This window comes from Erinaceus europaeus, chromosome 4 (assembly GCF_950295315.1).
Source record: "Erinaceus europaeus chromosome 4, mEriEur2.1, whole genome shotgun sequence".
Lineage (NCBI taxonomy): Eukaryota > Metazoa > Chordata > Mammalia > Eulipotyphla > Erinaceidae > Erinaceus > Erinaceus europaeus.
Genome location: NC_080165.1, coordinates 21,360,291 through 21,382,315, shown reverse-complemented (window position 1 = coordinate 21,382,315; position 22,025 = coordinate 21,360,291). Strand labels below are relative to the sequence as shown.

General features: G+C 50.9%; 1 protein-coding gene across 2 annotated transcripts; it reads right to left on the bottom strand.

Moving 5' to 3' along the window:
* Window positions 1-11,841: 11,841 nt before the first annotated feature.
* Window positions 11,842-15,074, bottom strand: GALR3 (galanin receptor 3). 2 transcript variants are annotated; one of them, XM_060188947.1, is made up of 4 exons: window positions 14,980-15,069; window positions 14,148-14,203; window positions 13,826-13,988; window positions 11,842-12,569 (listed from the first exon to the last, which is right to left on the bottom strand). In XM_060188947.1, exons 2-4 carry the CDS (start codon window positions 14,182-14,184, stop codon window positions 11,873-11,875), a joined length of 897 nt encoding a protein of 298 aa, XP_060044930.1. In that variant the 5' UTR covers window positions 14,185-14,203; window positions 14,980-15,069; the 3' UTR covers window positions 11,842-11,872. The 2 variants fall into 2 exon arrangements, with proteins under 2 accessions (XP_060044930.1, XP_060044929.1); XM_060188946.1 differs by having other exon boundaries at window positions 13,826-14,203; window positions 14,980-15,074.
* Between the last annotated feature and the right edge of the window lie 6,951 nt (window positions 15,075-22,025).

Below are 22,025 nucleotides of genomic sequence, written 5' to 3'. Positions count from 1 at the left end.
AATGAATGATTTCCTAGATACCTACCAACTTCCAAAACTAAGTCAAGAGGAAGTGGATAACATGAACAGGCCCATCACAACTAATGAAATTGAAACAGTTATCAAAAACCTTCCCAAAAATAAAAGTCCTGGACCAGATGGTTTTACAAATGAATTCTACAAAACTTTCAAAGAAGAACTAATACCTCTACTTTTAAAAGTCTTCCAGAAGATTGAAGACACTGGAATACTCCCTGCCAGCTTCTATGAAGCCAACATCACCCTGATACCAAAAGCAGACAGGGACACAACCAAAAAAGAAAACTACAGACCAATATCTCTGATGAACATAGATGTGAAAATATTGAACAAAATTCTAGCCAACCGGATACAGCAGTATATCAAAAAGATTGTTCATCATGACCAAGTGGGGTTTATCCCAGGCATGCAAGGTTGGTTTAATATATGTAAATCAATCAATGTGATCCACCACATCAACAAAAGCAAGACCAAAAACCACACGGTCATATCAACAGATGCAGAGAAAGCCTTTGACAAAATACAACATCCCTTTATGATCAAAACACTACAAAAAAATGGGAATAGATGGAAAATTCCTGAAGATAGTGGAGACTATATATAGCAAACCTACAGCCAACATCATACTCAATGGTGAAAAACTGGAAGCATTTCCCCTCAGATCAGGTACTAGACAGGGCTGCCCACTATCACCATTACTATTCAGCATAGTGTTGGAAGTTCTTGCCATAGCAATCAGGCAGGAACAAGGAATTAAAGGCATACAGATTGGAAGAGAAGAAGTCAAACTCTCCTTATTTGCAGATGACATGATAGTATACATGGAAAAACCTAAGGAATCCAGCAAGAAGCTTTTGGAAATCATCAGGCAATACAGTAATGTGTCAGGCTATAAGATTAACATTCAAAAGTCAGTGGCATTCCTCTATGCAAACACTAAGAAGAAATTGAAATCCAGAAATCAGTTCCTTTTTCTATAGCAACAAAAACAATAAAATATCTAGGAGTAAACCTAACCAAAGAAGTGAAAGACTTGTATACTGAAAATTATGAGTCACTACTCAAAGAAATTGAAAAAGACACAAAGAAGTGGAAAGATATTCCATGTTCATGGGTTGGAAGAATTAACATCATCAAAATGAATATATTACCCAGAGCCATCTACAAATTTAATGCTATCCCCATCAAGATCCCAAGCACATTTTTTAGGAGAATAGAAAAAAATGCTACAAATGTTTATCTGGAACCAGAAAAGACCTAGAATTACCAAAACAATCCTGAGAAAAAAGAACAGAACCGGAGGCATCACACTTCCAGATCTCAAACTGTATTATAGGGCCATTGTCATCAAAACTGCTTGGTACTGGAACATGAACAGACACACTGACCAGTGGAATAGAATTGAGAGCCCGGAAATGAGGCCCCATACCTATGGACATCTAATCTTTGACAAAGGGGCCCAGACTATTACATGGGGAAAGCAGAGTCTCTTCAACAAATGGTGTTGGAAATAATGGGTTGAAACATGCAGAAGAATGAAACTGAATCACTGTATTTCACCAAATACAAAAGTAAATTCCAAGTGGATCAAGGACTTGGATGTTAGACCAGAAACTATCAGATACTTAGAGGAAAATATTGGCAGAACTCTTCTCTGCATAAATTTTAAAGACATTTTCAATGAAACGAATCCAATTACAAGGAAAGACTAAGGCAAGTATAAACCTATGGGACTACATCAAATTAAAAAGCTTCTTCACAGCAAAAGAAACCACTACCCAAACCAAGAGAACCCTCACAGAATGGGAGATCTTTACATGCCATACATCAGATAAGAGTTTAATAACCAACATATATAAAGAGCTTGCCAGACTCAACAACAAGACAACAAATAACCCCATCCAAAAATGGGGGGAGGACTTGGACAGAATATTCACCACAGAGAGATCCAAAAGGCCGAGAAACACATGAAAAAATGCTCCAAGTCTCTGATTGTCAGAGAAATGCAAATCAAGACAACAATGAGATATCACTTCACTCCTGTGAGAATGTCACACATCAGAAAAGGTAACAGCAGCAAATGCTGGAAAGGGTGTGGGGTCAAAGGAACCCTCCTGCACTGCTGGTGGGAATGTCAATTGGTCCAACCTCTGTGGAGAACAGTCTGGAGAACTCTCAGAAGGCTAGAAATGGACCTACCCTATGCCCCTGCAATTCCCCTCCTGGGGATATATCCTAAGGAACCCAACACATCCATCCAAAAAGATCTGTGTACACATATGTTCTTGGCAGCACAATTTGTAATAGCCAAAACCTAGAAGCAACCCAGGTGTCCAACAACAGATGAGTGGCTGAGCAAGTTGTGGTCTATATACACAATGGAATACTACTCAGCTGTAAAAAATGGTGACTTCACCGTTTTCAGCGGATCTTGGATGGACCTTGAAAAAATCATGTTGAGTGAAATAAGTCAGAAACAGAAGGATGAATACGGGATGATCTCACTCTCAGGCCGAAGTTGAAAAACAAGATTAGAAAAGAAAACACAAGTCGAACCTGAAATGGAATTGGAGTATTACACCAAATTAAAAGACTCTGGGGTGGGTGAGGGTGGGTAGAATACAGGTCCATGAAAGATGATGAATGACATAGTGGGGGTTGTATTGTTAAATGGGAATCTAGGGAATGTTATGCATGTACAAACTATTGTATTTACTGTTGAATGTAAAACATTAATTCCCCAATAAAGAAATAAATTATAAAAAAAAAAAGAAGTATGAACCCAGTGAAATTCTGTGTGGAGAGGGAGTGGGGCGGTAGCGTGGCAGGGTAAGCCCAAGTGGCGCAAAGCACAAGGACCAGCGTTAGGATCCCGGTTCGAGCCCCTGGCTCCCCATCTGCAGGGGAGTCGTTTCACAGGCGGTGAAGCAGGTCTGCAGGTGTCTTTCTCTCCCCCTCTTTGTCTCCCCTCCTCTCTCGAATTATCTGTCCTATCCAACGACAACAACAATAATAATAACTACAACAATGATAAAACAACATGGGCAACAAAAGGGGAAAAAATGGTCTCCAGAAACAATGGATTTGTGGTGCAGGCACCAAGCCCCTGGAGGCAAAAAAAAGAAAAGAAAGAAAGGAATTCTTTGTGGAGAGTTAGCATTTGTTTTTTTATTTCTTTATTGGGGGATTCATGGTTTATAGTCAATAGTAAAATAGAACAGTTTGTACATGCATAACATTTCCACATAACAATATGACCCCCACTAGGTCCTCCTCTGCCATCATGTTCCAGGACCTGAGCCCTCCCCCGCCCCAGAGTTTTTCCTTTGGTGCAGTACACCAGCTCCAGTCCAACTTCTGCTTAGTGTTTCCTTCTGATCTTGTTTTTCGACTTCTGTCTATGAGTGAGATCATCCCATATTCATCCTTTTGTTTCTGACTTATCTCACATGTGTTTTTTAAAAATATTTTTATTATCTTTATTTATTGGAAGGAGACAGCCAGAAATCAAGAGGGTAGGGAGAGAGAAGGAGTGACTTGCAGCCCTGCATCACCACTCTTGAAGCTATCCCCCTGCAGATGGGACCAGAGGCTCAAACATGGGTCCTTGTTCACTATAACGTGCAATCAGGTGCGCCACCACCCAGCCCCTACATGTGTTTTTGATACAAGTTTCCCTAGATTTCCTTCTCAAAAAAGGTTAGGAACCCCTGCTGCAGAACTCTGGCCACAGGCATCCTGGGAGCTTGTCCTCCAGGCAGGCTGCCGTGTCCCAGCGAGCAGACGGGGCCAGTGTGTTGGGGCTCTGTGGAGTCGCCCTGAGATGACTGTTTCTAGGACAGCCTGACACAGACTAACTCCTGAGAAGACATCCCCACCTGGGAAACAGACCACATCTTCACAACACCCTCCACACCCACCCATGCCGCCCCTGTGGCCTGTAGCCAGCAGATCAGGAAACTGTCAGTACAGAGGCTGTGCCAGCTCCCTCCCTGGCCATCTAGACAGTGAACACAGAGCCTAACAGGTGAAGGTGCCTCATAGGTCAGGCATCCATCATCCATCATCAGCCTGACCATCTTCAGATTCTTCCCATAATCCCAAAGCTGTCTGAAGACAGCCCCAGGCAGCAGAGTGAGTCAGAAACCCACACAGGCCATGGGCTGTGCTGGCCCAGACAGGATGGAGATCCCCTACTGCTCTGGTGTCACTGCAGATAGGGGGAGCAGAGATGACAAGTGTGGATTTCACCTTCCGGGTAGGGTCTTTTGCAATCATTCCCTTTAGAAATACACTGGGGGTGTGGTCTGAGAGGTGGCGCGATGGATAAGGCTTTGGACTCGCAAGCATGAAGTCCCAAGTTCAGTCCCCGGCAGCACATGTACTAGAGTGCTGTCTGGTTCTTTCTCTCCTATCATTTCCCATGAATAAATAAATAAACCTAAAAAAGAAAGAAAGAAAGAAAGAAATACACTGTGGAGTCGGGCGGTAGCGCAGGTAACACAAAGTGCAAGGACCAGCCTAAGGATCCCTGTCGAGCCCCCGGCTCCCCACCTGCAAGGGAGTCGCTTCACAAGCGGTGAAGCAGGTCTACAGGTGTCTCTTTTTCTCTCCCCCCTCTGTCTTCCCCTCCTCTCTCCATTTCTCTCTATCCTATCTAACAAAAACGACATCAATAACAACAACAATAATAACTACAACAACAATAAAAGGAAAAAAAAAAGGCGGGAGTCTCAGCTGTAGCGCAGCGGGTTAAGCGCATGTGGCGCGAAGCTCAAGGATTGGTGTAAGGATCCTGGCTCAAGCCCTGGGCCCCCCACCTGCAGAGGGTCCCTTCACAGGCGGTGAAGCAGTTCTGCAGGTGTCTATCTTTCTCTTCCCTTCTGTCTTCCCCTCCTTTCTCCATTTCTCTCTGTCCTATCCAGCAATGACAACATCAATAACAACAATAACTACAATAAAAAAAGCAAGGGTGACAAAAGGGAATAAATAAACATTTAAAAAAGACAACAAGGGCAATACAAGGGAAAATAAATAAAATTTAAAAAAAAGGGTAGTAATAAAAGGAAGGACGGGAGAGGGAGGGAGGGAGGAAAGAAACACACTGAGGGGCCAGTGAGATACCTTACCTGGGAGGGTACCTGCTTTGCCATGTATTTGGCACAGGTTCCAGGCTCCATGTAACACATGAGAGTACTACAGCACTGAGGGAGACTTTGATGCTATATTCTCTCTTCTTTCCTCCTTCCCTGCCTCCCTCCCTCCTTCCCCAAAAGTTGGCCTGGAACAATGAAACCTCAGTGGTGACAAAAAAAAAAAAAAAAGAAGAAAAAAAAGGAATGCACACTGAACAACAGCTGTGTGTTAGGCACAATGTTCGTTAAGTGGTTCTAGATGGGAACAGAACAGTAAAGGAAAGAACGGAATCCTTGCCAGTTCCCACAGCAAACGGTGACTGGTTAGCACTTGTCAAACACCCACAGCTCCTCGCAGCCATCCTATGAGCGGCCTGACCTTGCAGCTGCTTCTTCAGGTGAAGAGACACAGGGTTCCAGGGCCACCCATCCAGGTAGCTGGCATGGAAGCTGCCCCCATACCCAGAGCTCATGCTGTTTCCCCCATGCCTGAAAGGACAGCTTCTCAGAAGAGTAACTTCTCAGACGTGGTCCCTACAGCAGAGGGCAGGACATTCATTGAGCCCCTACTACATGCCTGCTGAAATGTCCATAGTCACATTATTCCTTTTTTATCACTATTTTGTAGGTGAAGAAATTAGGAGAGAGGGGGAGGATTAGAGAGCTGGTAAGAGGACCTCAGCCCAGAGTGAGTGCACCCTCTGTCAGGGTCTCCAGAGCACCAGTGCTGGTGTGTTGGGGAGTGGGGTAGGTGAAACAGCTGACAGGCCTGGCTGAGTGCACATCTGGGAGTGCTCTCAGGTGGGTTGGCTGGCCTGTTCTTGAATATAGGTGCTGGCTGGGCAGCTTGCTCACCGGGCAGGAAAGCAAGGATGCTACCAGGTGACAGGCTGAGCGGGGCTGCAGTAACCTTTACTGATATTCCATGGCTGCCTCAGCCACTCCAGGCCTCCCTGGCTGACTGGAGAGCCAGGTGGGTAAGAGTGGGGCACCAGCAACCAGCTAGAGCCAGGCTGATAGGAGAGGGCTAGGCCGAGCAGGGAGGGAGGCTGACCAGAGCAGGAAGTGGAACCAAGCCCAGAGGGTTTGCACTAGCGCCAGAAAGCAGGTGAAGCACATGTCAGCTACACGCAGGTCAGCACCACCCCAGTCGGGAGCAGGCTACATAGCTCTGGCTCTGGGCAAGGCCTGAGTGTAGGGAGAGCCCCTGTCTCCATCAGGGCTGGCTGCTTCAGAGACTACACCCAAACCAGAGGAAAGAAGCTAGGAAGCAGGGACCAGGTGGTGGCGTACATGTTATAATGATCAAGGACCTGGGTTTAATTTCCTGGTCCCCAACTGCAAGGGGGAAGCTTTGCAATGGTGAAACAGTGCTACAGGTGTCTACCTCCCCAATCCCCTCTTGACTTCTGTTTCTGTCCAATAAGTAAATAAAATAAAATAAAAAGAAGCCAGGAAGTTAGCCTGAGGCCTGAGTGACCCCAACAAAGTCACTGATACTTCTCAGCTATGGGTCCCCAGGGAGATCACACACACACACACACACACACACACACACACACACACACACACACACACACACATCAACATCCAGGCCTCAGTATCTACAAGAATATGCTCAACTCACACCATTCATGAAGAACAGGATCCCCAAAACAGAGGAGTTCCCCAAGATGTCAGGCCAGGGGCGAGTAATCTCCTGTTCCTGTGACTGGTCCACACCAGTTTGGAGACTCTTCTGGTCCAGAGGCAAATTATGCTGAGTCCTGACCCCCTCTTCTCACAGGAAGGACTTATCTTGCTGAAACAGACAGGAGGTGATGTGCTGAGAATAAGCAGACCCCTCACCCACACAGGAAGATTTACCCCTGCCTGCACCAGACATCTCGAACCAGAAATGGATCATAAATCCTATGACCCAGGCCACGACCCTTCCCATGCCAGACAAAGTGACAGGACTCTATATAAGGACCAAACAGCAGGCTCCACTTTGGGCTTTTAGCTGCCCCCAGAGTGGGCTTTCCATCTCAGCTGGGGCTCATTGCCTCCCTCTTTTGGTTACTCTATTAAGCTTTCCTTTGTCTGCACTCCTGACTCTGCTTGACTTACTTTGTGCCTGGCAATTTTTTTTTTTTGCCACCAGGGTTATTGCTGGGGCACAATGCCAGCACTACCAATCCACAGCTCCTGGAAGCTATCTTTTTTCCCCTGTTGTTGTCATTGCTATTACTGTTGTTGCTGCTTGTTGTTGGACAGGACAGAGAGAAATTGAGAGAGGAGGGGAAGACACAGAGGGGGAGATAAAGACAGACACCTACAGATTTGCCTCACCACTTGTGAAGCGACCCTACTGCAGGGACTCGAACCGAGTCGGACTGAGGAGCTGGGGACTCAAACCAGGATCCTTAAGCTTCGCATGTGTGCTTAACCTGGTGTGCTACCATCTGCCCCCCGTGCCTCACAATTCTAACATTTTGGTGCCAAAGCCTGAAAGGGGCTAAGGATATAGCCTCTCTCTCTCTCTCCAGGCTTTTATTCTCACACAAACCTAATGTGTCATAGACACATTCAGCAGTCAGTAGTACACCAGAGGGGCTGGGGTGGGGGGCTCTCATGGGTCACACACCTTTGGATGCCTGCAGAGCCCCAGCTTGCCTGTGAAACACTGGGCTGGACTGAGCCACAGGGTTCAGACCACAGACTACAGGAGCCAGTGTCCAACTCCTAAGATGTGACTCAAAGCTTGCTCCTCAGGTCATACCTCCACCTCCTGCCATCTCTGAGATGACCTGGCAGGTGCCTCAGGCATTGCCACTGTCCAGAACCCACCCTTACCCCCACCCAGGTACTCTAACCTACCACCCTTGGTGCCCAGTCCTTGTACCACCCTTTTCCTGCTATGGCCTCCTCCTCCACACAGACCCTGGTCCCCTCGATCAACATGACACCATGTCAATAAATCAGATCCTCTTAAATCAGACACAGCCCCAGCCCTGCACGCCCGTCCCTCTGGCTCATGCTGCCTTGGATCCAGCTGGCAGCCCACAAATGAGCCCTGCATCAGGCTGAGGGACTGATGCTCATTAACAGGAACCCTAGGATTAATTGCTGTTTATTTCCTCCGGTGCACACCTCAAAGTTGATAGATGTGTCTGCAGGCCTTGGGCAGGAAGCAGGGGCCCAGCCTTGCCACCCTCCCCAGGGCTGAGCTCCAGCCTAGCTACATGGGGGAGGGGGGAGGGAGGGAGTGTCACTTGATTTGCACATCCTAGTTCCTCCCTCCTTTCCTCCCTCCAGACTTTGAAATTGAAATCACACAAACCTGAGTTAAAGAGCCCAGCTGTTCCTGGCCAACTCTGTGATCTTGGGCAAATGACCTAGTGTTTCTGAGCCTCGGTTTCTCCATCTTCAAACAAGAAAATATAAGAGACAGATGTTCCAGTGCCCAGCACTAAGCCTGCAATCTAGCCAGTGCCCCCATGGACAGCTGCAACCATGTCCCCCAAATTATCAGGCTCAACACATGCCAGCTGGGTTCAACAGCTTCCCCTAAACCTGGCCCCCAACTGCCACCCCAGCAGCCCAAGTCAGAAGTTTGAGGTGTCATCTGGGACAGCAGGGATCAAACTTAAGACCTCGTGCTTGAGGACTTGGGTGGTGTGTCAGTGGCTGGAACTTTGGACTCTTGATCATGAGGTCTTGAGTTTGATCCCTATGATCACATGTGCCAGAGTGGTGCTTTGGTGATCTCTCTCTATCTCTCCCTGTCTCTGTCTCTCTCATTAACACATAAATAGAATTCTTTAAACTATATAAGAGGGACCAGGTGATGGCACACCTTGTTAAGTGCATACATTGCAGTACACAAGGTCCCAGACTCAACCCCTGGTCCCTACTTGCCCGGGGGAAATCTTCATGAGTGGTGAAGCAGAACTGCAGATGTCTCTGTCTCTCTCCCTCTCTAGCCCCTCTTTCCCTCTCAATTTCTCTGTCTTTATCTAAGAATAAAAATAAAAATAGGGGCTGAGTGGTGGTGAACCCGCTTAAGCACACACACACTACAGTGTGCAAGGACCCAGGTTCAAAGCCCTTGTCCCCACCTGCAAGGGAAAAGCTTCACAAGTAGTGAAGCAAGGCTAAAGGTGTCTCTCTGTCTCTCTACCTCTCCCCTTCTCAATTTATCTCGGTCTTTATGCAATATTAAATAAAGATAAACAATTTTAAAAAAATAGGGAGTTGGGCAGTAGAGCAGCAGGTTAAGCACACGTGGCATAAAGCGCAAGGACTGGAGTGAGGATTCTGGTTGGAGCCCCCGGATCCCCACCTACAGATGAGTCACTTCACAGGCGGTGAAGCAGGTCTGCAGGTGTCTGTCTTTCTCTCCCCCTCTCTGTCTTCCCCTCCTCTCTCCGTTTCTCTCTGTCCTATCCAACAACAACAACATCATCAACAACATGCTACTTTGTCATGTGTGTGGCCCAGGTTTGAATCCAACCCCCACCACACTGAAGGAAGATTTAGTGTTGTGGTCTCTTTCATTAGTTCTCTTTGCCTCTTTATCAATAAATAAATAATGCTTCACCACCACCCCCTGAAAAATCCTGGGGCTCCCCAATGCCCTCTTCAGGACCTCAGGTCTGGCAGGTCCTCCTGGGCTTGGAAGGGTAGTGGCCAGGGCTCATTTCACCTCATCCCCAACCCCTCTACAGGGCTCACTGTGCTCTTCTGACCAGCATCTGGCAGCCATCTGCTCTCCTCAGCATCTCATTAGCTCCCAAAGCAGGCCTAGGAGCTTCAGGGGCCATGCCCTTGCCCAGCAGCGAGCAGCAGTCCGCATGTGCACAGCCGTCTCCAAGAACAGCCTCCAGATCGGGCTCCTAGCCTCCAGCCTGGTCTCAGAGTTCCAGTGGGGAACCAGGTTGTAAGCTGTCCCTTGGTCAGTCAAGCAGATAGATACCCAGGCCACCACAAAGGACTTCCTCCTGTGGGCCTGCAGGTTGACACTCCGGCACAGACAAGCCTGTTGGGAGACCTTGTCTCCTGCCCATCCTATGTGGAAGCTGTCCCTATGCAGTCCCCTGCTTGCCCACAGAGGTGACTGTGGCTAGACCAGCCATACCACACAGCCCAGAAGATGTTGCTCATCTCGAGATTATTTTGCAGGCTCTCGCCATTGTTACACACCAGACACGTCGGTGCTGTGGGATGTTCTACTGATGCAGCCTGAGCTACCGGAATGGCCACTCTTCGGGCCCAGTTAGCAATTCCAGTTCTGCCAGGAGTTGCTCATCCGGCTCTAGACAAGTGATCTCGCCTGCTTGAACCTCAGCTTTCCCTTCTGAGCGTGGAAGTGATATTCTTACCTGCCAGGGTTGGTGGGTGGCACAGGGGAGTCAGGAGAGCTGAGTGATGGTCACATGGGAAGTGGAAATTCCCTTTGACCTCCCACTGCTGTGACTTGGGTCAGTTGGCAGCGACATGGGGGAAAGCTCTGAGTCCCCCAGGATTCTCACCCCAGCCAGATCTGAGCGTCCTCAAGGAGGGGTGACTACCATTCTGACCCCCCAATTCTGTGGTAGGCAGTGAGTAAGACTCAACAGTGGCTTCCTACTGGGGAGGGGTTTCCCAGGTGCCCTACACCAGGGAGACATAGAGGCCAAAAGGTCTCGGGTCCAGGCCAGAAGCTCATAAATATCATTGGCGTACAGGGAATGAGGAATGAATGTGGGCAGCCCTGCAACCTTCCAGACTGATTTATCGGTTAATTAGTAGGTTTCCACAGCTACAGACTACCCAGCTGTGTACAGGAACAGGGAGGGGAGGGGGCCACAGGGAAGCCAGGACTGCTGGGAGACCAGCTGGGGCCAGTAAGTGACTCAGAGTCTTTCCTGGGTCAGGAGCACCAAATGACTGAAGGGATATAATGCAAGATGTTGGGCCAGGCAGTCAGTCCACCAGGACTTGTGGGGGTGGAGGTAGCAGAGATAGGGGCACTCCGGTTTCCAGAACATCCAATCCAGTGTGTATAGCTGAAGGCTTGGGGATGAGGCTGACGTAGATAGGATAGAAGCAAGGGAGGGGGGCAGAAAGCAGGGAAACAGAGCAGAGCCCCTCAGAGGTGGAGGAGGAGGTTCCTTGAGTACAAAATAGGCCAGGCCATGGTGCGCTTGGCTGAACACACACCTACAGGTCCAAACCCCTGTAACCACCTGCAGGGGGTTAACAGCGATGCAGTGCTGTAGGTGCTCCCTTGCTCCCTCTCTGTCTCCCCTTTCGCTCTTAATTTCTCTCTGCCTTACCGATAGGAAGGAAGGAAGATGGACAGCCGTTGGGAGTGCTGGACTGGTCCTGCAGACTCCAAGCCCCAGCAACCCTGGTGGCAGAAAAAAACAAACAAAAAACCCAAAACACCATGGTACAAGACTCAAACGGCGAGGGGTGCTTGTTGAAGGGTGGTGGTGGAGGAAGGGGGTGCCTACAGGGTGCTAACCAATTGAAGGGCTAGGCAGAGGGGCTGCCTTCCTGCCAAGCGGGTTCTGGGCAGTCTGGACTGGCTGGCTGGGGCACCGGGCTTTGCTTGGTTTGCCTATGACCCTCAGCCCCCAGGGGTGTCCACCGGGTTGGAGCCTCAGCTCCTGACTTTGACCTCATGTCCCCGTCCCTGTGGGGTTCACAGAAGACACGGAGCAGCATGGCAACAGACAACATTTATTCCAGTCCTAGGGCAGCCGGGGCTCATCCGGCCTCTCCTCCCCGGCAACCTCGCCAGGGCAGCCGGCAGGGCCGGGGAACGAAGACGCAGGGCAGACGCGCCGGAGGGCTCGGCGGGCCCCCGGGGGGCAGCGGCGGGGGCGGCGGCGGCCGCAGGCCCACAGGCGGCGGAGGCGCGCGCGGAAGTGGCGCGAGGCGAGCGCGTAGACCAGCGGGTTGAGGCAGGAGTTGGCGTAGGCCAGGCAGTGCGAGGCCAGGCGGCAGGCGTAGGTGGCCGGGCTGAAGGCGAAGCGGCCGTACCAGAAGCACAGGATGAGCGCGTGGTGCGGGCCCCAGCAGAGGGCGTAGAGCGCCGCCACCGCCAGCATGGCGCGCCCCGCGGCTCTGCGCCGGGCCTCCGCCGCCGCGCCCGCGGGGCCCACGGCCGCCCACAGGAAGCGCAGCGTGCGCGCGTAGGCCAGGCTCACCACGGCCACGGGCAGCAGGTAGCCGGCGGCGAAGGTGGCCACGTCCAGGGCGCGCCGGCGCGCGTCCTCCCAGGCGGGCACGCAGAGCTCCAGCGCGCCGTAGCGCACCGTGCCGTAGTAGCTGAGGTAGGGCGCCGAGAAGAGCGCCGCCAGCAGCCACACCAGCCCCACCGCGGCCCGGGCGTGGCGCGGCGTGCGCAGGGCCCTGGAGCGCAGCGGGTGGCGCACCGCCAGGTACCTGCGGGCGGGCGGCGGGCGGGGTCAGCGCCGAGGCCGGGCGGGGGCGGCCCGTGTCCGCGACCTTGAGAGCGCGCCGCCCGCCCGCCCCGCCTCGCACGGCTGGGCCTGCAGCTGGCAACCAGTGGGCTAGACAGGCGACTCGCCCAAGGTCATCAGCTCCAGAGGGACCCCGCGTCCTGAAAGCAGCTCTGGGCGAGGAAGATAGGTAATGGCTCTGCACAAAGACTCATGCCTGAGGCCGTGGTGTCTCCAGTTCAGTCCCTGTACCACACTACAGGCCAGAGCTGAGCATTGCTCTGGGGGGGGGGGGAGGAGAAAAGAAAAGAAAAGAAAAGAGTGGCTATGACTGCAACCTGAACCATGAGTGGAAGTTAATAAAAACTAGGGGTACACAACCAGCACTTAACCGATGCCACAGACTTCCATGCCTGAGGCTTGGACGGCTCAGGTTCAGTCCCCCGCACCACCATGAGCCAGGGCTGAGAGTGCTCTAGAACAAGAAAAATATTTCTAGCAGCTGGAGAGATAACGTTTGGATTCTCAAGCATGAAGTCTTGAGTTCAATCTCCGGCATCATGTGTGCCATAGTGATGCTCTGGTTTTCTCTCTTATTAGTAAATAACTAAATTAAAAATTAAAACAGGCGCGGGGGGGGTAGATAGCATTATGGTTATGCAAAGCGACTCTCATGCCTGAGGCTGGCTCCAAAGTCTCAGGTTCAGTCCCCCACACCACCATAAGCCAGAACTGAACTGGTTAAAATAATAAATAAATAGTGTGCAAAACAAAAAGAAAATACCTGATTACGTTTTAAAAAGTCATAATAAAACCTTTTGTTACAACAAGAAAAATAAATAGTTTGGTGGCCTTGGAGGTTGTGCAGCGGCTCTGGACTTTGTGGCATGAGATTCTTTGTGGGATCCCAGGCATCACATATACCAGAGTGATGATAGACACTCCCCCCCCCCACTGTCTCATAAATACATGATTCTTTAAAAAATAAAATTTCAGATCAAGTCCTTTCTTCGCCATTCATCTCACTCTCCAAGAGCACCTATGATGCAGCAGTCTGAGCCCACATCCGGGACACAGATGTCCCCAGGAAGCTCACAGTGGGCTTTCAGGACAGCAGGCTGCTGGTCAGATCAGATTTCCTTCTCTCCCTTGCACCCCACTTTATGCCCTGCCCCCACCCTTCTTAACCTTTGAAGTCTCCCCAGCCAGCCCACCCTGCTGGCTCCCAACACAGCGCACCTGTCCACTGAGACAGCGGCTAGTGTGAAGCTGCTGGCGTACATGGTGAAGTAGATGAGCAGGTGCACAGCCTTGCAAACCAGGGGCCCGAAGAGCCAGGCATCCAGCGTGTAGATGGCGGCCTGGAAAGGCACGCAGCACAGGATGAAGCAGAGGTCGGCCACTGCCAGGTTGAGGATGAACAGATCTGTAGTGCTGCCTGGCTCCTGCCAGGCGCTCGAACCAGGCTGCAGCAGGACTGCCAGCACCAGCCCATTGCCCACTGTGCCCAGGAGGAAGATGAGGGCAAAGACCGCAGGCACTACCACAGCTCCCACTCTACCTGGGCTCTCCAGCGAGACATTGTGGGCGTCAGTCATCTCCCCATCAGATGGGTACCTGGGGGGGAAAGAAGCTGGAGTCCTCAGACAGGAGCCCCCCCAGCTCTGGACACAAGACCAGGAGTTGGGTGTGTGTGGGTAGGCCTGGGCTGGAAGTTTGTGGGGGTTGAGGGAGCAAGACAGAAACTAGTTATCACTGAGACCCGCTGTTCAAGCTCCTGGCAGTTACACGGTGGGATGCTCAGTTTCCTAGGGAACATACAAGCCAGGTCACGACGGGCTGACAAAGCAGAGATGGGCGCCTCCAGCCTGTGATGTAGGTCAAGCAAGGCAGAGTGGGCAGAGGGTATGGGAGATGGGGGAGCAGCCCAGCTCTGGAACTGGTGTATTTTCCTTCTCAGTTTGGGTCTGAGACTCATGGGTCAGCAAAACATGGATGACACCCCCGAGCCATTAGAGAGCCATCTTGTGGGGTCTCTACAGTGGCCCCTTTCTGCACAGGAGGAAACTGAGGCTCAGAGAGGAGACATAGGAGGCCGATATCACACCCTGGCAGGGCTGGGGGGGGGTCTGGTGCCACCCTGTAGCACTCCTGCTTTGAGTCTGTAACAGGTAGGCTTAGGACAGCCCATATGTGTGTGTTGCATGCATCCCGTCCCCTTACCTTTGCCCATCCCAGCCTCTACCTGGGGCTCTCTGAATACCTGGGACCTCTGGGGTGGGGTGGAAATTAAGGGTAAGGTGGCCAGGCAGGGGGAAGGAAGAGAAGTGATATCTAGCCCCCTCCCCCCCAGCATGCAGCAGGTCCCAAAGCCCAGTTTGGTCAGCACCCACCTCAACCCTGGGCACTGGGTCTCTCGGTGAATCGGCCAGGCTGAGCTGCTCCCCGTCAGTGGTTGCCGCTTGTGCCTCCCGGCAGATGTAGGTCTGCTTCCCACTTTTCCGTTCAGGCCCCTCCTCCGCTGTGCTGGGCTTGGCCACCTCCTCCTCAGTCCCTGAACTCCCCCAGTGGCATGCTCTTCTGCTTGGCTCCTCTCTGCATAGCTTCTGCCTCCTTCTGCAGTGAGTAACCCATTGATCTCCCTCTCTTCTGAGATTGGCTTCTTGTTAACTCCTCCACACCCAGGGTCCAGCCCAGCCCTGGCATTCCCAGCTCCCCAAGACCCTGTGTGAAGTCTCCACCCCTCATCCTCTTCCCTCCCTGTTCCGTGCAGGGCTCGAATCCAAACTCAGAAAGGATTCCTAGTTATGAGTGTCCTAGGCTAAGGAATCAGAATGAGCCCCTTCCTCTGTAGACTGTAGAGAAGACTCTTCCCTGCGGGTCGGGTCCTGAGCATCCTGAGGCCCATCTGCTTCCACTGTTCCAGAGCTTCAGTCTGGTTGGAGACCAGAGGGTTAGATGCCCATCCTGGAGTGTGGATTTAGTCTGAGGACAATGGAAAGCGGGTGAAAGTTCTAGAGCGGGGGGCCAGGCAGTGGCGCACCTGGTTGAGTGTACATTACCATGCTCAAGGACCTGGGTTCAAGCCCACGTCCCCACCTGCGATGGGGGTGGGCTTCACAAGTGGTGAAGCAGGGCTGCAGGTGTCTTTCTCCTCTCTTTTTAAAAATATTTATTGCCTTTTTGTTGCCCTTGTTATTTTTATTGTTGAAGTTATTATTATTGTTGTTGGATAGGACAGAGAGAAATCGAGAGAAGGGGAAGACATAGAATGGGCGAGAAAGATAGACACCTGCAGACCTGCTTCACCGCCTGTGAAGTGACTCCTCTGCAGGTGGGGAGCCTGGGGCTCAAACCGGTATCCTTCTGCGGGTCCTTGTGTTTTGCGCCACGCGCGCTTAACCCACTGCCCTACTCCCTCCTCTCTCTTTTTAAAAAATTATTCCCTTGTGTTGCCCTTGTTTTATTGCTGTAGTTATTATTGTCATCGTTGTAGATAGGACAGAGAGAAATGGAGAGAAGAGGGGAAGACAGAGAGGGGGAGAGAAAGATAGACACCTGCAGACCTGCTTCACCGTCTGTGAAGCGACTCCCCTGCAGGTGAGGGCTTGAACAGGGATCCTTAAGCCAGTTCTTGCGCTTTGTGCCACCTGCGCTTAACCCACTGCGCTACTGCCCGACTCCCCCCCCCCCCCTTTTTTTTAAATCCAGAGCACTGCTCAGCTCTAGTTGATGGTGGTGCAGGGGACTGAACCTGGGACTTTGGAACCTCAAGCATGAGTCTCTTTGCATAATCACTATGCTACTATGCTATCTACTTCCCACCCTTTCTATCCTCCCCTTCCCTCTCCATTTGTCTCCAATAAATAATAAAAGATGAAAAAGTAAATATTTAAAAAATTCTAGAGCAGGAACATGACTTGCCCATTTTTAAGTTTTATTAAAAAGAGGGAAGGAGGGAGAGAGAAAATACCAGAACACTGCATATCTCTGGCTAATGGTGGTGCAGGAGATTGAACCTGAGAACTCAGTCTCAGGCATGAAAGATGTTTGCATAACCATTATGTCATCTCCCTAGCCTGCCCATTTTTAAAAATATTTACTTATTAATGAAAACTATATAGAGAGAAAGAACCAGACATCTCTCTAGCACATGTGCTGCTAGGGATTGAACTCAGGACCTCATGCTAAAGAGTCTAATGCTTTATCCATTGCACCACCTCCTTGACCACTTAATATCTTTTCATGTTGCATAGACAGAAAAGTTGAGAGGGAAGAGGGAAATAAATACCTGCAGCACTGCTTCAAAGCTCATGAAGCCTCCCCTCTGCATGTGGGGACTGCAGGCTTCAACCAAGGTCCGTGTGCACAATGTGTGTACTTAACAAGGTGCACCACCATCCAGCCCCCTTGCTCATTTATTTTTACTCTTATTGTATAGAGACAGGGAAATTGAGAAGAGAGAGGAAGACAGAGTGACACCTGTAGCCCTGCTTCACCACTCATGAAGTTTTCTCCCTGCAGGTGGGACCGGGGGCTTGAACCCAGGTCCTTGCGCACTGTCGTCCTTGCGCACATGCACTCTACCAGATGCACCATTGCCTGGCTCCTGCCCATTTATTTTCTAAGAAGCTATTCATGGTTTGGGGTGAAAAAGGATGACCAGAGAGAGACAAGTTTGATGAGTGACCAATTAGGAACCTCTTGTCCAGGCAAGAACCAGAGGTTCACAGGTCTTGGTGAATGGTGAGTCTGCTACGGTTCTGGTCCGCATCCCTTGGAGTGGGCCATGTAGCCAGCTGCCTCCCAAGTTACAGAGGCTAGCGGTTTGGGGGCAGGAAGCACTGAATTAGCAACAAGGAGGCCGCTGGTAAATGGAACAAGTGTAGCAGGAGCAGAAGGCAGTCTGCAGTGGGTTAAGGAAGAGGTGGTAGGCCACAGTGTAGTCTTTCTAGAATCAAGAAAGGCAGGGAGAATGTCAAAGGCAAGTCTGTGAAAGTTGAAGAGGCTGATGGAGACAGGAGCAGCCCTTCACCAACCCTTGCTCCAAAACCTGTTGACTCTCCTCAGATTCAGAGAACCCCCAAATTTCTGGAAGCAGTGGCTTACTTAATTGAAGATATTAGCACACTTACGACAGCCTAAACCAGAATTCAAAGATCTCAGAATTGGGGTAAGGGGTTGAGAAGACAACATAATGGTTATACAAAAGACTCGTGTCCGAGGCTCCTAGGTCCCAGGTTCAGTCACCAGGGCTGAACAGTACTCTGGTCTTTCTCTCATGAAAATAAAACATTAAAAAAAAAAAAGTAAAGAATGAAAACTATGGCTTTATCATGGAGGAGCAGAATTAGAAGATCCTAGAACTGGTGTGGTTAGATACTGGAATCATTGCTCACCAGACATTCTGAACCACCCTGTATGACCAGCAGATATGGCATACCTGAACCCAGAGTGCCTGAGATGCTGGCCCACTGCCCTCACTCCCCTCGGGAGCCCCCTAGCTCACGAGATCCTCCTTTGCCTGGGGTTTCTGAGGGCAAAGTTGAGAAGCTGATGTGATAGCAGAGGGAAGACTGGAGACAAGCAAGCACGAGGACCCAGCCATGGGGCAGATACCACGACTGAATCTCAGTACTTCCCAGGGGCGACCTCCTCCACTTGCTCCTACTGTTTGTTGCTCTCCGGAGCCTGGGGTCCCACAAGACAGCAGGTGTGGGGTTGGTCTGCAGCCCCGGTTCTGAGCCTTGGGCATGCAGGGGCGATTGGTAGGTACTCAGGTGAGTGTGTGCATTCAGAACTGCTGTGGAGTCCACCAGGCACTTCTAACAACCCCTTCTGGGGCAGAGCCCGGGCAGCTGGGCAAGCTGAGCCACGAGCATGAAGCCACCCCAGGATGACCTCGTGCTGCTGGTACCCCCGCTGCAGGGGTACCACTGTGAGCATCAGTGGGAAGGAGCGGGAAGAGGTAGTGTTCACTGTGTCACTGGCGGGTGGTGGCCCTCGCCCTGTGCCTGGTCCCAGGGGATATGAAGCACTGCTGTGGTGTGTGCACTGTGGCTACTTGTGCAGATGAGTAGAACCTGCAGGCCTGCAGGGACCACACAAGGCCGGCTGTCCCCGGGCCGTATGCACCACCCCAAAGTGCTCATCTCCCTGGGCTGCACTCCCCAGTATCCCAAATTCTTGGGCCCTAGTGGAAAGGGGGTCTCTAGTAAGGAAACTGCTAATCCCCGCGGAAGACAAGGCTGGACATTTGGTAGGAATAAGCAGAGGTCCAAAGCCTGAGGTCTGGAGAGGGCGGGGCAAGCCCAGAGCCGTGGCATCTGGCCCCTGGTGGCTAGTCAGCAGGCCAGCAGGTGGGGAGAGACTGCGTGGGAGAGAGCTTCAGATAGGCAGGCATCTGGCTCCAGCAGTGACGCACCCGACTTGAGGACCCAGGTTTGAACCCCCACTTCCCACCTCCGGGGGTGGGGGGGGTCACAAGTGGTAAATAAGTACTGTTGGTGTCTCTCTCCCTATCTCCCTCTCAATTTCTCTCTGTCCTAGTAACACATAAATTAAAAAAAGAGGGCGGAGGGTAGATAGCATAATGGTTATGCAAACAGACTCTCATGCCTGAGGCTTCAGAGTCCCAGGTTCAATCCCCTCCCCCACCATAAGTCAGAGCTGAATAGTGCTCTGGTTAAAAAAAAAAAAAATGGCTGCTGGGAGCAGTGGATTCATTGTGTAGGCACTGAGCCCCAGTGACAATACTGGTGGCAAAAAAAAGTCATGCACTGACAGTGTTTTCACTAAGACTGACTGTATAAGGTGGGGGTCCCAACAGGTGATGCCTTATAGCCTTGGTATGTAGTAGGCTATAACAATAGTTATACCCTCAGCATTAACACAACAATGAAATTGTCTAACAGTGGCCTGGGGGTGGTGCAGTGGATAAAGTAGTGGACCCTCAGGTATGAGGTCCTGAGTATGACTTCCAGTGTCACATCCACCCAAGGTGATGCTCCTGATCCTCCTCGGCTCATTCTCTGCCGGCAACTTTCCTGGATGCAGCCTCTCTGGGCACACCTGCTCATGGCAGAGAGAGAGAGAGAGAAAGAGTGTGTGTGTGTTTTCTTTTCACATCAGGTTGATGTCAGGACCTGAAGCCTGACAACTTATATCAGGGCAAGCATCCTTAAGAAAGACGGGGCCAGGTGGTAGTGCAGTGGGTTAAGCGCACATGACGCAAACAAAGCAAAAACCAGCATAAGGAAACACTCACGAAAGACATGTCTCTGATATCTGATTACTGTAAAAAATGGCGACTAATCCCTAGCACTGCAAAAACGGTATCATCTGTTTTCCATCTACACCATGCCTCGGCCTCGCGTGAGCTTAATGTGCAGCTTGGCGATGCGAGAATCCGGCATGAAGCCCAGCCAGTCTATCTTGGCGTTACTCTCGATCGCACTCTGTCATTTCACGAACATCTCATAAAAACTGCAGCAAAGGTGGGCGCGAGGAATCACATCATTGCAAGACTGGCCAGCTCCTCATGGGGCGCGAGCGCTTCCACACTACGATCATCATCTCTGGCATTATGCCATTCCACTGCAGAATACTGTGCCCCAGTATGGTTCCGTAGCCCCCATGTTCACTTGGTCGATTCCAAATTATATTCCTCCATGAGGATAATTTCTGGAACCATCCGTTCCACCCCGGTTCCATGGCTGCCAGTTCTTAGCAACATCGCCCCGCCAGATATTCGTCGGGATGCGGCATCATCTAAGTTCATTTCCCACATCTATGCTCGACCGGACCTGCCAATATACGCAGATATCTTCGCCCACCCTGTTCAACGCTTGACGTCTCGTCACCCAATCTGGTCCCCTATGCCTACACTGAACTTCTCTGTTCCAGACTCTTGGAAACAGAGCTGGAAGTCAGCTGAGGTAAAGAACAAACACCTCATCACAGACCCCTGCAAGCGTCAACCCGGCTTTGACCTAGCACGTTATGATTGGGCCCTCCTCAATCGCTATTGAACAGGCCATGGCCGGTGTGCCGCTATGTTCCATCGCTGGGGGGCCAGAGATGACCCGAACTGCCCCTGCGGCTACAGACAGACTATGACCCACATAGTCAACGACTGCCACCTCTCCAGATTCAAAGGAGGTCTCAAAACTTTACATCAGGCTCAACCTGATGCTGTTGACTGGCTACGGAAGAAGGGCAAATGCTAGAAGAAGGATCGCGGTTAGAGCCCCCGGCTCCCTACCTGCAGGGGGTGTGCTCATTCCCATTAATAGTTACACACACACACACACACATATATTGCCTCCAGGGTTATTGCTGGGGCTCAGTGCCTGCATGACAAATCCACTGTTCCTGGAGGCCATTTTTTCCCCTTTTGTTGCCCTTGTTTATCGTTGTTGTTATTGTTGTTTTATTTGCTGTTGTTGTTAGATAGGACTGAGAGAAATCGAGAGAGGATGGGAAGACAGAGGGGGAGAGACAGACACCTATGACATACTTCACCACTTGTGAAGTGACCCCTCTCTGCAAGTGGGGAACCAGGTGCTTGAACTGGGATTTTTATGCCGGTCCTTGCACTTCACGCCATGTGTGCTTAACCTGCTGTGCTACAGCCCAGCTCCCAATAGTTATATATTTTTTAAAAAATCACCTGACACATTTCTCAGAACAACCGTGACAATATAACCTCCACTCTCGGTCCAGAGGGCAAGACTGGAGCATACATAGGGTGGGTCTGCCCCAGGCCGAGTCAACATCAAAGTGGGCCCAGAACACTGGGCTACAAGTCAGGGGTCTCTCCAAAAGTGACCCACTTTCTTTCCTTTGGGGCCCAAATTCTGTCTTTCCTCTGAGAGTGGTTTGAGCCCCCAGTTTGTTTGTTGTGTCACTGAGGCTCACTGTTATGTGTCCACTTTTTTAGATGGAAAGAGATAAATAGGAGAGGGGTAGACAGTAGCACAGCGGGTTAAGTGCACATGGTGCAAAGCACAAGGACCAGGGTAAGAACACTGGTTCAAGCCCCCAGCACCCCACCTGTAGAGTTGCTTCACAGGCGGTGAAGCAGGTCTGCAGGTGTCTGTCTTTCTCTCCCCCTCTCCATTTCTCTGTCCTATCCAAAAATGACAGCAATAACAACAATGATAAACAAGGGCAACAAAAAGGGGAAAAAATAGCTTCCAGGAACAGTGGATTCATAGTGCAGGCACCAAGCCCCAGCAATAAAACTGGAGACAAAAAAAAGAAAAGAAAAAGAGAGAGAGAGAGAGGGACCAGGCAATGGTGCACCTGGTTAAGTGCACACATTACAGTGCACAAGGACCCTTCAAGCCCTAGTCCCCACCTGCAGGGGGAAAGCTTCACGAGTGGTGAAGCAGGGCTACAGGTATCTCTGTCTCTCTCCCAGTCTCTCCCTTCCCTC